The 12,949-nt window shown below is 45.0% G+C and overlaps 1 protein-coding gene across 1 annotated transcript; it reads right to left on the reverse strand.

The window, feature by feature from the left end:
- Positions 1-4,297: 4,297 nt before the first annotated feature.
- On the reverse strand, positions 4,298-7,839 carry LOC114603435 (interferon-inducible GTPase 5-like). The gene is made up of 2 exons (XM_077932549.1): positions 7,721-7,839; positions 4,298-6,077 (listed from the first exon to the last, which is right to left on the reverse strand). Exon 2 carries the CDS (start codon positions 6,047-6,049, stop codon positions 4,817-4,819), a length of 1,233 nt encoding a protein of 410 aa, XP_077788675.1. The 5' UTR covers positions 6,050-6,077; positions 7,721-7,839; the 3' UTR covers positions 4,298-4,816.
- Between the last annotated feature and the right edge of the window lie 5,110 nt (positions 7,840-12,949).

Genomic DNA, 12,949 nt, shown 5'->3' on the forward strand with positions numbered 1-12,949 from the left:
AATTTCTCCAGCCTGAAAGCAGAGGAGGAAAATGCAAAGGAAGTTTTCCCCAACAGTCCAAAGAACGAATTTGTTTGGAGTCTTTGTATCATGTCATCCCATTTCTCCTGAGTTTTGATGCAGTGTGATCCCCACAGGACTGGCTCCAAAGGGCCGAAAAACTGAAGCATATGGGGTGGCGTGGGGTAAAAACGGGAGCCCTTTGCCTAGGATACCACAGTTATGGCTTTCCCCAAAGAATTCTAGGTAGTTAGTTAAAGGTGCTGAGAGTTGTTCGGAGGCCCCTATTCCCTTCACAGAAGTACAATTCTCAAAAGTGATTCAGCAGCCTCTTTAATCAGAAGTGCCTGGGCACCATTTTGGCGTGCAGAGCAGAGCCGCGATGGGTGAAAGAGGGAGAGGAGCTGGGGAGCACAAGAACGACTTGCGCACAGTTATAGGACCAGCTCCCAGGGGCCGAGATATGGAAATATTGGAGGGGGGCTGCTCCCCACAAGGTGATGGGCATTGCCACTCAAAAGGGGTGCGTGCGCCACATCTTGTGATCTATGAGGTGAGGCAGGGCTTATCTGCCTCCCCCCATATTTTAAGTTGGCCCCCCAGCACACAGTCCTGTTACCTCTGCTGCTTGGCTCCCTCTCCCTCTCCAAGCCCGGCAGGAGTCGTGTTTCTGCTACTTTCTCGCAAGGGCAAAGCCCATCAACTTTTTTGGGAGGGGGCGCCCCTCAAATACGATATTTGGAGTGGAAACACATGTAGACTCCTAACTCTGTGGTTAAAGTGGTTATCAGAGTCTGTCACAGGGGGAGGGGCCTGCTCTGAAGCATGCTGGGCAAGTGTAAACCCCATGAGACCCCCTAGTGTGCCTCCCCAGCATTTTCTCCCTAGGGGGAGGGGGGATACAAGCAGCTCCTATTCAGCAAGAAGCCACTGCAGAGACATTAGTTCTCTCCCAGTGTTTTGCATTGCTTGCTTTTACGAATGTAACTGAGCATCTAACTCTGCTCTCAGCATGGCAACCCCAAATTTCCAGAGCTTGTTTCTGTGAGCTCATTACTGAGGTAGACACCATGTTTCCTTCCCTCTTGTCCGGCTGTATACTTGAGCTGCCTTCTTTCACTGCTCTAGTAGATTCATATTTGAGAGACTCCCTTGCATGGCAGCCAACTCCTAGAGGCTGTTTCATATATGTTGGAACGGTGCCCAGGCTGGCTGGCGCAACCCAGTCAAATGGGCAGGGTACAAATAATAAAATGCTGTCATTCTTGTTGTTGTTCTGAGTCATTTTGGATGGTGTTTGGTGTTGTTGTTGATTGAATTTATATACCGCCCTATACTCAGGGGTCTCAGGGCATTTCACAGAATAAAATCAAGATATAAAACCACAAGATACCAAATAAAAATAAAACAACAGAACAATACCCACCCCCCAAAAACACATTTAAAAAGGGCATAGGATGTAAATCGGACCAGCCAAAAACCTGGTTGAAAAGGAATGATCTTGCCTAGTGCCTATAGGTGTATAATGAAGGCGCCAGGCAAACTTCCCTGGGGAGAGCATTCCACAGACGGGCAGCCACCGCAGAGAAGGCCTGTTCTTGTGTTGCCACACTCCAAATCTCTTGAGGAGGAGGCACACGAAGGAGGGCCTCAGAAGAGGATCTCATGGTCCAGGTAGGTTCATATGTTGTTGTGATTACAAGTATATAAATTGTTTTTAAAGATGAAATAGTGAGTGAGCTGGGTTGGCTGGCCTGATCTGGTGTGATCTGGGATTGCTTCAACATAATCTGACCCAATCCTATGTTGATACAAATTGGCCCAGTCCAATTCATTAATTGGATTGGGCTGGAACTGATGCATAGCCCAAGTGAAACGTGTTCTTAAATAAACTGAATTTTTTCTAGCAACACTTAGCTCTAGAGCCCCTGCTGCCATATTGTCCCAAGTCTCTTTCTCAGTTGCCGTAATTCTCCCCATGAAGTTCCAATCTCAGCGCCACAGAAGCTTCAACATGGAACATAAGTCCCTTGCACTTCGCTCTCAGCTGTTCAGAAAGCCAGAGCAGTGTTGTAAATCAGATGGTGTTGGGCAGAGTCTGAGAAGCTTGTGCTCAGACCCACCCATGAAAATATCATATAGGCATGGAGGAAAGTAAACCCACTTAACTTCCTCCACAAAGAGCCCCTGGATTTAGGTAGGCTCAATCCAATTTGTAGGGTCTCCTATGCCTGCAAATTTCACCCACTTTGGCCAAAAGGGGATTATTTGATTCCTCATTAAAATGAATGGGGACACAGAGCTTTATTTGGTTAGAGTTGTGTGGAACCCAAAACACAGATATAAACAGAGAGAGTACACAGTAATTAATGCACAGATACTTGGTCACACCTAGTGAGTTGGAATGTGTTTGTCATGAGTGCGTGCAGGAGCCTGGCCCTGTGACTGGTAGGGCTTTGCAGGATTGGGGCCTTCCTGAGTTTGGCCTGGAAGGGCAAGGGGCTGCTGCACAGGGGAGGCTTGACAGAAGACTCGTAGCACCTGGTGGCAGGGGTCAGGAGGGGTATATAAGACCAGCATTAACTTCTGCCTCTTTGCCACAGCAACACGCTACCCACCTAGCTGTGCTTTGGTTTCCTGACTCTTGGCTTCCTGACCCCTGGACTGCTGATTCCTGCTTCCCGTCCTCTACCCCTGTCCTGATGTACCGAGCCAGGACTCCGACTGCCTGTAACCCGGACTGTGACAGTGTTTCGCTATTTGTCAATAAAAACTATATTACTTTCTATGTTTATTTGTGTTTGCAGCCAGTGGGGGAACATTTCAACCTCCAAGGCTTTCAGGCTGCAAGGCTTTACAGAAAAGTTGCATTCTGAGGAGGGCTGAACTCATTCCACAAATGAGCAGCTGGTAAAATCACTATAACAATCTCAAAAACAATTGGCTAGTGCTTGGAAAGAACACGTTCAATGTGCACTGAATAAGTTTGAAAAACATCTGAACTACACGTGGAAGTAGTTCCCATAATTGCTGGGCAAACTGAACATGAATTAAGTTGATGTTGGGGCAAAACAAAGAATGATTTCTGGCTCATCTTCAAGTTCATTGCCACTTTCTAAACGCTTTAGAGTATTTCTACAAAACAAATTTGCCAAGGATAATTTGGATGAGCTTGAAGTGAACTGAACATAAAGAGAACTGGTTTGTTTCATAAAGGGATGAACACGAATGGGAATTAGTTCTTTTACAGACATGTTGAACTTGAACTAGTTCCAAGCTCTGATACGGACGGAGACCTGATTTCAAGTCTTGTTTGTTCTGATGATGTTCTCTCTGGTTTCTTTGTTTTCTCAAAAACCAAGAAACAAAAAAATTGAAAATAAAAAGCACATATCCCTCAAAAACAAAACAAAACAAAAAGAAAGAAAGAATAAGAAGCACCAATCTGGAGTTATTTGTGGCAGGAGGACACCCAAAACTCCCTCTACTCCAACTATGTTGAAGATGAACCATTTTTTCTGTTTCACAGCATCCTAAAATACAAGGAAATTTGTGGGTATGCGTATGATTACTTCCAGAGAAAAAACCCTCCCCAAAGGCTCAGGCTTCCCCTACCCACCCACCCAGCTGGTGAACTAAAGAAAAGATTAATCATTACAGCAAGGAGGCTGAGAGAAAACAGGCTTGTGGTTCAGGTTAGGACACCTAAATTTGGACCTGCTGGCTATAGCTTTCCTACGCCTTGATTAAATGATTTTTTAAAACAAAAATTAGAACAGTTGGGGAAATAATTGCAGTAGGGAGGATTCAGAAAAAAACATTTCTTATAATTTTAATATTTATTATTTCATTGAGATTAAGTAAATAAGGGAAAAGGAAAGAATAGCAATCAAAGGAGGCAGAGAATACATTAAAACATTTTTAAAAGCAGCAATAACAAAATAACCATAAAATATACTAAAGGCTACAAAACTCTATAGTATATTTTTGCATGGATAAGCATGTCTCGCAGGATCCCACCCAAGACGATATCTGTGTTAGATCTTGTTTAATTTGACCTGCTTCAGATTTTGATATCTCCTCATTAAGATCAGTAACTTTTTGATCCAGGGCTGTAATTTTAAGATTCACCTTTGCTAAATTATTCTTCAGACATTAATTCTGCACCACAATTTACTTAGGCGTATCAGCAATAGAACTCTCTGAAGCCATTTCTCTTCTCTTCTTTTCTCCGTTCTTTATGCATGCTGCTGCAAATTTGCTGCATGTCGGAGGGGGAGACATCCGTCACTTTAATGCTGACAGGTAGGAGATAAGAAACCTCTAAACTGGACAAAAATTGTCCATGCAGGCTACTGATTAAGCATTGTTACAATAGGGCTTCCATATGTCTGGGATTCGTCCGTTGGAAGTAGTGTCCAAGCAGAATTCTTGAAAATTGGTAAAAATGTTTGTGAAATGTCAGAAGTGTTGATTTTTTGGGGTGAATCGCCTTAAAAATAGCTCAAAAACCTTTTTTGTTTTTGGGAGATTTTGGCAAAAAAAACCTCATCAACTTTGCCCTCCTCATCTCTATAACTTTGCCCCCCCCCAAGCGAAAAGCTCAACAACTTTTGTCTCCAGATTTTCACTTTTTGAAATATGGCAACCCTAAGAGTGCTGAGCTGAAGAGTAATAAAGGGAGCACACTAGGATGCCATGTTGCAAAACCAGAAGACGAACTTGTGAAGAAAGCAATGGGTTGATGCTGTGGTAGAAAGATGAGATTATGCATGTTGTACCTGGATGTCTCTTCCCAGGTAGATGTATTGGCTGTTTACTTGCATCTCTTGGGCTCAGCAGCCTTTGCCAGAACTTTCTCTGCATCTTTCACAGCGTTTTCCAAGAAATTCTTCAGCAAGTAGAATGTGGTAGCAAAAGAACTGCCCCCACCATAGAGAGACCCCAACACAGGTATGAAATCCAGAACCAGCTCTACCACTGTGATTGCTCCCCACATTGCTGACCTCTTCAAGATATCCATGGCAAATTCTGTTGTGATCATACCGGTGCTTGGGGTATGTTCAATAACAGATTTCAACTCCTCAACAGGTTTCCCCACACGATTTGCTAGTATATTGAGGGAATCTTCATCCAAGCCAAAAACTTTGCAGATATCCCCCATTGTCGATACCACAATTGCAATGTCACAACCAAGCGAGAGGAATGGGAGAGGAATCAATCCAACAGAACAACTCACCATGGCATTTTTCCATATCAGGCTCTCCATAGCATCCTTTTTCTTTTTAATGCTATCTTTTGTTAAAATTGGTAGAGACATAATTAAAACATCTCTCTTGATTTCACCCTGTTCCTTTTCAATGGTCTCTTGAAGCAGGGGGAAATCATACTTGCGCAAATCCCACCTTGACATCAGAAAGACCCTTGGAGAAGACTCACCTAATGCCTTCAAATTATCATAGCTATCTTTCCGTATAATGTCAAGAGTCGTTTTCTCAGCTTGCATCATCTCATGGGTGTCGTCCACATTGATGCGTTTTGACCGCCTGTAGTTATCTATATCAATATCCACTTTGCTGCGCACATAGTAGAATTTCTTCTTATTTTTACGGATCTCAAGAGCCAATTTGGTGTCATCCTCACTGAAGCGCCCTGAGGCGATGATGATGAAAAAATCATACTTGCTGAAATTGACCTTCTTTAGGTATTCCTTTGCACTAAACTTATTTGTTCCAATTCCTGGTAGATCCCAAATTTTGACTTTGGGGAATGCAGGGTGTGTATATTCTTGTGGCAACATTGTTGTTTCTGTCACCCCCGTCGGAGCTGCACCCTTTTCATCATCTTCCATTCCTCGCAGGGCATTGACGAAAGATGATTTCCCGACACCAGATCTTCCTGTGATGGCAATTTCCAACGTGATGTTATTTAATAAATTTGACTGCTCTTTAACTTCAGCTGAAACAGTTTCAAATGGTTTTTTCTCCAAAGCAAACTTCACTTCAGCAAGGTCTTTTGTTACGGTTTCTTTTGTTAAGGCAGGATCCATGACAACGATTCCTTGTGGCTCAGTTTATCTGTGAAAGAGAAGAAAACTATAATAGTTAAATGATAGCCTTCAACACACTTTTATGGACATATTTACAATCCATGGTTTATGGGGGGGAAATCAATTTACATAGGACATAACTCTAAGACCATGGGTTGTTTGAGCAGCAGCTGGTAGTATTTCAATAAAGTGAAGAATTGTGCCTGTTGTCAATCTCACAGAAATCTCTATGTGCATGCATTCACACATAACCCTTAAAACATGTTTATGTGGGATGTGGATCTTTTTTGAACTCAAATTATTCATTCCTCTAGAGATGTGTCTAAAGGAAGCATTTACACCCCACATATCCCTAGTATATTCTGGCCAAGTCTTGCCCTGCCACTTTTACAAAAGCCACCAGTAAAAAGAAGAATGTTTTTAAAAATGTCATCAAGGGGCAGGTGAAAAAAAGGAGCCAGAGGGTCGAAATAAGTGATGCAGAAAGAGCCCAGAAATATTCTTAAAGGGCAATACTCAATACTGGGAAAATATCCACATTGGGTTCTTGTCAACTAACCTTTACTCAGCGATGACTCACTGAAATTAATAACCATGCCTAAGATCCATTAATTTTAATAGGTCTACTCTGAGTAAATGTTAGTTGAAGACAACCCATTAACAGCAACATTATCTTGTCCTGAAAGCTATATAAATATAATGAATGAATGAATAAATGAAATACAGCTATAGGAAAAAAGAGCTATGAGAAAGTCGCAGAATCATAGCACTGTAGAGTTGGAAGGGACCGTGAGGATCATCTAGTCCAACCCCCTGCGATGCAGGAATATGCAGCTGGTCCATACAGGGATCGAACCTGCAACCTTGGTGTTATCAGCACCATGGACTAACCAACTGAGCTATCCAGGCTCATCAGGCAGCACCTAACCAGAACCAACAGAACCTCCAGCATCTTTTACCCTGCCCTGCCTCGAACCCTTGCCATGCGGTTTTTCTAATCAGAAGTGGTGCAGATACCATTTTTACACACCAGCAAGTGCTGGGACGCAGCCGTGTTCCTGGGGGGGGGGGGTCTGCAGAGGGATATACTGAATTAACACGGGAAAGGGAGACCGGTGGCATTGGCTTCAGGGCAGTTACTTAAAACTCTTATGCTTTGCTTCTGCACTAAGGGGCAGCCCAGATGGTCTCTGCCTCTTCAGCACTCAGGGGATTGTTTGGAGAATAGAAGTTGCTGTATTCCTCTGTTCTGCACCCCGTTCCCCGCTCTGACAAAGAGGGTGCGGTCATCAACTGCATTGCAATGCTGATAGACGCCTTTTATTAAACTCGGGCGCAGGGGTGGGGGGGCACCTTTATAGTAGCACGAGCTCTGCTTGGTCCCTGGTGATGGCATGTTATTTATTCCGTTTGCCGCGGGGAAGAAGGGCAGCCTTCTCGAACATCATTGTTAATAATAATATTATTGTTAATGATATAATATCACAATAGCTATAATGTAATGGTTAACATAATAACAATAAAAAGGTGAAAAATAAAAAGGTAAAAGGTAAACAACAACAGCAACAGCCACCCCAATCAAGCAAGGAGCTCAGAGTCTCCTTTAACGCAAAGAAGCTCAAAAAGAAACGGAAATCATTCTAGATCGAGGAAAAAAGTTCAACTCCTTACCTCCTGCCGGATCGATTTTTTGCAGCCAAGCTCAGTCGTCTTCCTGGAGGTTTTGCTTCGAGGTTTCTCGCGCTTTTCTCCGTCCTGCTCTCTCCCTCTGTCTCCCTTTTATACCCTCTCTCCCTCCTGATCGTCACACTGCTAAAAGCAAAAAAGAAAGTGAAGGTAACCAGCGAGGACGAGATAAGATCTCAACAAACAGCCGAAGCTGCATTCCTGGCCAGAGGGAGCTCCAAGCTCCCGTTTGCTAGCGGGGATTTTGCTTTTTCTGGAAAGTCCCATAGGATCTCCTGTGGAAGCATCCCATGGAAGTAATCCTTTACCTCTGCTGTTGTTGCCTCTGTGCCAGTCTCAGCAGCACCTGAGTTGTCGGCACTTAAGCAGCGTGGAGAGGGACGCGGGTGGCGCTGTGGGTAAAAGCCTCAGTGCCTAGGACTTGCCGATCGAAAGGTCGGCGGTTCGAATCCCCGCAGTGGGGTGCGCTCCCGTCGTTCGGTCCCAGCACCTGCCAACCTAGCAGTTCGAAAGCACCCTCGGGTGCAAGTAAATAAATAGGGACCACTTACTAGCGGGAAGGTAAACGGCGTTCCGTGTGCTGCGCTGGCTCGCCAGATGCAGCTTGTCACGCTGGCCACATGACCCGGAAGTGTCTGCGGACAGCGCTGGCTCCCGGCCTATAGAGTGAGATGAGCGCACAACCCTAGAGTCTGGCAAGACTGGCCCGTACGGGCAGGGGTACCTTTACCTTTACCTAAGCAGTGTGGCATTGATGAAAGAGGACTACCCAGAGCCCAGCCTTCCTACTACTGCAGCATAGAATAGAATATTTGCAAAGAACCGTAGAAATTTCCTAGATTTTTTAAAAAAAACCTTCTAGTTAAGAAGGTGCATTCATTGGTGTGCTCTGAGCATGAGTAATGTTGGATAAAATCCTTAGGCTGGGGTGTAAATGGCAGGCTGGGGGAACAGAGCAGTGCTATGAGGAGAATCCGGCTGATCAGGGCAGTGGCGTCCCTGGTTACACAACCAGACCATCATCTGCAGTACATCAGATGCGCACTGGGCACAGACTTATTAATATAAGAATGCAATGACAACAAGGTTCTGCCTCATGTTTGAAGTGTGTCAAGTTCTTTCTTCCAACCCGCTCTATGCATAGACCTCTCCTGTTATTTGCATTAAAAAGATTGGGGGGGGGGGTTTGGCAGTGAAAGGATTGCATTAGCATGTGCAGAGATACTTTGTTCTGCTTAGGGAGCCCTTTCAGCACTAACTGGTCTACTGAGGGCCTCCTGCACATCATTGATCACGTGACCCATTTGCACTGCAGAAAATTCTGAGAATGGAAAAGCATCATAAGGGATGTTATATTGGTTCACATGCTCAGTCCTGTCAGGTTTCACTGTCAAGGTCCATGAACTCACAGATAGGCTGTGCCTTGTTGTTATTTGTGCACTGAAGATCAGCAGTGTTGGCCGTGTATCACCGGTTTTGATCTTTGATCAGTTCGAGCAGAACTGTGTTGCTGGGCTGGCGTGGGGAGAGGAAAACTAGTAAACAGGATGCAGTTTCTGCTCCAAGATTTTTACCCATCTACCATGGCCACATTCTCACCCTCTCCCCACAAGGCATTTTAGTAGGCCTCATCTAAAACCATGTATCAGTATGATACCACCCCATCCTCTCTAATCTTACACAGTTACACCACTGCTTGTACGTGTGGCAAACAGATAATGACAACGAGGCAATGAGCCTCCATTGGTCTGTCATCTGAAGGAAATGCACTGTGCTAAAGTTCTCCTGAGCTTTCTACCAAGTAGCAAAGAGGCAAACATGGAATTGGAACCTGGACCTAGGGCACAGACTCACTTGACGTTGTGGTGAGCCTCAGGCCTGGAAAGCGTGGAGGCTATAGAAAATCATAGGTAGTCAGAGACTGTGTCAGCAGCAGTAAGTAAAAGCTCATGTGACACGAGGTAGACGTGCGCATGGCTGCCTTTATGGCAAAAAAGTATACAATCAAATAAGAGATGATGCAGGCTGCAGAACACTACTATATAAGGGAATAAGTGTAATCAGGGAATATAATTGGTCAGGAAAGGTTATGGTAAGAGGAGAGGGGTATAACAGAGGGGGCTTGCCAAGCCTCAGGTACAGCCTTTGGGTGCAATCCCCCTGGACCATGCTTCTGTACAGAGCCAATAAACGAACTTCTTCTTCACCAAACGCCTCATGTGTGTGACTCTTTGGAGGAACTTAAGTGAGAGCTCAGATTCTCCTGCAACAACATGAGTTCAGCCATGATGCATCCCTACTTGGCCTCTGCTCAATTAGTCCTTAGGCAACACAAGCCACCTATTCTCACCTTCTTAGCTAGCAGCTGCCAAGTCTTAGAAAAGGGAATTCTGTAACCTAGCAGACTGCAGCTGGGAATTTTGATGTCAAAATTCAAAACAGGAGGGAGGGGGTCCAGGCAGCGAGCAACCACAGCCTCTTCTGCACCTGTTTGTTATGCTCAAAGCCTAGCTGAGGGCAGACCACAGATTTCCTGTTGCTAGCACCAATTCACAAGAACGAGAGCATCAGTCTGTTGAGGTTTTCTAGCTCTTCTGCTACAAAGTCCAGAGAGGACAGGAGAGCACGTGAGCAGCTGAAGTGAGAAGACAAATTATCCTATCATCAAACAACTGTTTGTCAAGGATTTTGAGGAGCAAGTAAGTCTTAACAGAGGTCCTTCAAAGTCCTTCCCTCCCAGCCTGCTTTCCCCTTGCTCAGCTGGCAGGCTTGTGATCCCAATGATGTTAGATCTCCTGCTGCTCTTGAGCTTCTCCCCTAAGCTTAACAGCAGCATTGGGGGGAGAGGGATTATCATCAGAATCATGGGATGGGGAGGGAACGTTTCAAACTTTCCTCTGCCTGCAAATCCTTTCTGTCCTGTTGAGTTGACTGGGGAGTATCTGAGAGTGTTTAAAAGGAGGCTAGACAGCAAGAGGTTAACAGTTATCTGAAGCCCCCCACACCGTCCATCCGCCTTTGCCCATGAAACTAGGCAAACTATCTGGTACCTTCCTTTCTCCCCCCTCCAACATGGCTGATCAGTGGAAAGGTACATTGTGAGCCACACAAGACTAGGCAGGTGGACAAAAGCAGTCTGAGGGGTGCAAATGGCATGCTTCTGAAGCAAAGTTAGAAAACCTCCCTCTCTCTCTGCCAAGTAGTGGCAAGAGCCTGTGGGGTTCCTGGCATGCACCCAGGGTCTGTGGTCCTTTGGAGAACTGAGACATGGCAGGGGTGTCTTTTGCCACCACTTATGGGATGCTGTCGAGCTTCCTGAATAATCTAGCTGAGGATGCTGAAAGGGTTCGAAAGAAAGCCCTAGGACTGAAAGAGTGTGAGGCAGAGCATCTCAGGGCCAAGTAGAACTGGCGCAAGACATGATGCAACCCAAGGTGGGGTTATAGGAGCTGCTGCTGCTGCTATGGCAAGTCTTCCCACGTTGGCACCCCTTTTCTTACCCATTTTGGCTGGTTCTAGAGACAATGGAGCAGACGCTATAGCAGATTTGCCATACAACACAACCAAGCTTTTAAAAAAAGCAACAATTTTTGTAAAGTCATTGTCACAAACTCTCAGATTTTTCCACCTACACCTGGTTCACTGCTTTGGACAGAAATGGCCGCACCAAACTAGTCTCTTGACTGCTGGGGAAGGCTTCCTGTGCGTGCTTAGCTTCTGCTAGTCTGGCTGGAGAGATTTCCGTTCAGTTCAGGTTTCTCTTTCTCAGAAATCAGCCATTTGAGCAGAGCTGTGTGCTGGCGAGCAGCCAGGAATTATCAGCAACAGAACATTTGGTCCGAAATACATTGCTGCACCAGGCTCTTGTTTGTGGATCATAATATATTGGCTAAATGCAGGCATCCCCAACCTGCGGCCCTCCAGATATTTTGGCCTACAACTCCCATGATCCCTAGTTAACAGGACCAGTGATCAGGGATGATCAGAATTGTAGTCCAAAACATCTGGAGGGCCAAAGGTTGGGGATGCCTGGCTTAATACATCTCCCTCCTCATCCCCATGAAGTTCCACACATAGCCCCTTCCCCAGACTTGGATCTTGGATTCTGAAAGGTCCCAGTCAGAACCACATCACATTTCAAGTTGCTTTGTCACATTGTTGTTGTTCTTCAGACCCATGTAAGTGTCAGAACAGAAGAGTTTTGCTGGATCCGGCAACGGCCCACCAAGGCCAGGCTCATATTCTCAGAACTCAACTCAGTTCACTGTGAAACCACTCTGCCTCGCTTCCTTATTGGCTGTTATTCATAGTTTGGAAGGCAGAGGGAAGCGAAGCCTGCTTTCACTGTCACTGTAAAAAAAATATTTCAAAGTGTGCCATGTACCAGATAAGTTTTTCTAGATGAAAGAGAAAGCAATCGTCTCAAACAGCTGTCCAACTTGTCACTGTAAGGGAGTCGCTGTTTTTCCAAAGAGCTACTGGCTGCCAATTTTAATTTGCTGATTGTAAAAGTATTTATATGCTGCCTTTCAGCTCTAAAAGGAGCCACCCTAATTAATTCTGACTTTTTCTTTCTTTGCTCACTTTCCCATATTTCAAGCATTTCTACTATGTGAACGGTTGCTTGAAAGGACAACAATCAAATATACAGTGAGTGGAACCTTGGTTCCTGAACTTAATCTGTTCTGGGTTTCTGTTCGACTCCCGAAACTATTCAAAAACCAAGGTACAGCTTCTGATTGGCTGCAGGAGCTTCCTACACACTCGAGCAGAAGCCACGTCGGACGTTCGGCTTCTGAAAAACGTTCGCAAGCCGGAACACTTACTTCCGGGTTTGCAGAGTTCAGGAGCCGATTTGTTTGACAACTAAGCCGTTCAGGAACCAGGTCACCCCTGTATATCAGAGTTTCTCCAGGAGAAACACTCACCAGGACAGGAAGTCCAATTTATGCAGTTCGAAAGCTTCTCTTCAAAGCATTGCAGCCATTTCAGGGGGCTTAGGCAGGAAATCTGAGAGGCAGATGAAGCTGTACAGGAATTTCAAGAGCATTTGTTAAAGCTGTTTACTTAAGACGTTGTAAGAGATTCCTGGGGTTCCAGTGCTTACCCAGAATATGGTTTCCTTTGAATGCTCAATGGAGTTAAACACTAATGTGAGTAGTTTGAACTGGCAACCGATGCAGCTGTTTTTTTAAAAGAGGACTTAAATGCAGA

The sequence above is a fragment of the Podarcis muralis genome, chromosome 7, assembly GCF_964188315.1.
Source record: "Podarcis muralis chromosome 7, rPodMur119.hap1.1, whole genome shotgun sequence".
NCBI lineage: Eukaryota > Metazoa > Chordata > Lepidosauria > Squamata > Lacertidae > Podarcis > Podarcis muralis.

Bases quoted from the DNA above. Each gene is read 5' to 3' on its own strand.
- LOC114603435 (XM_077932549.1), bottom strand. From the start codon at position 6,049: ATGGATCCTGCCTTAACAAAAGAAACCGTAACAAAAGACCTTGCTGAA.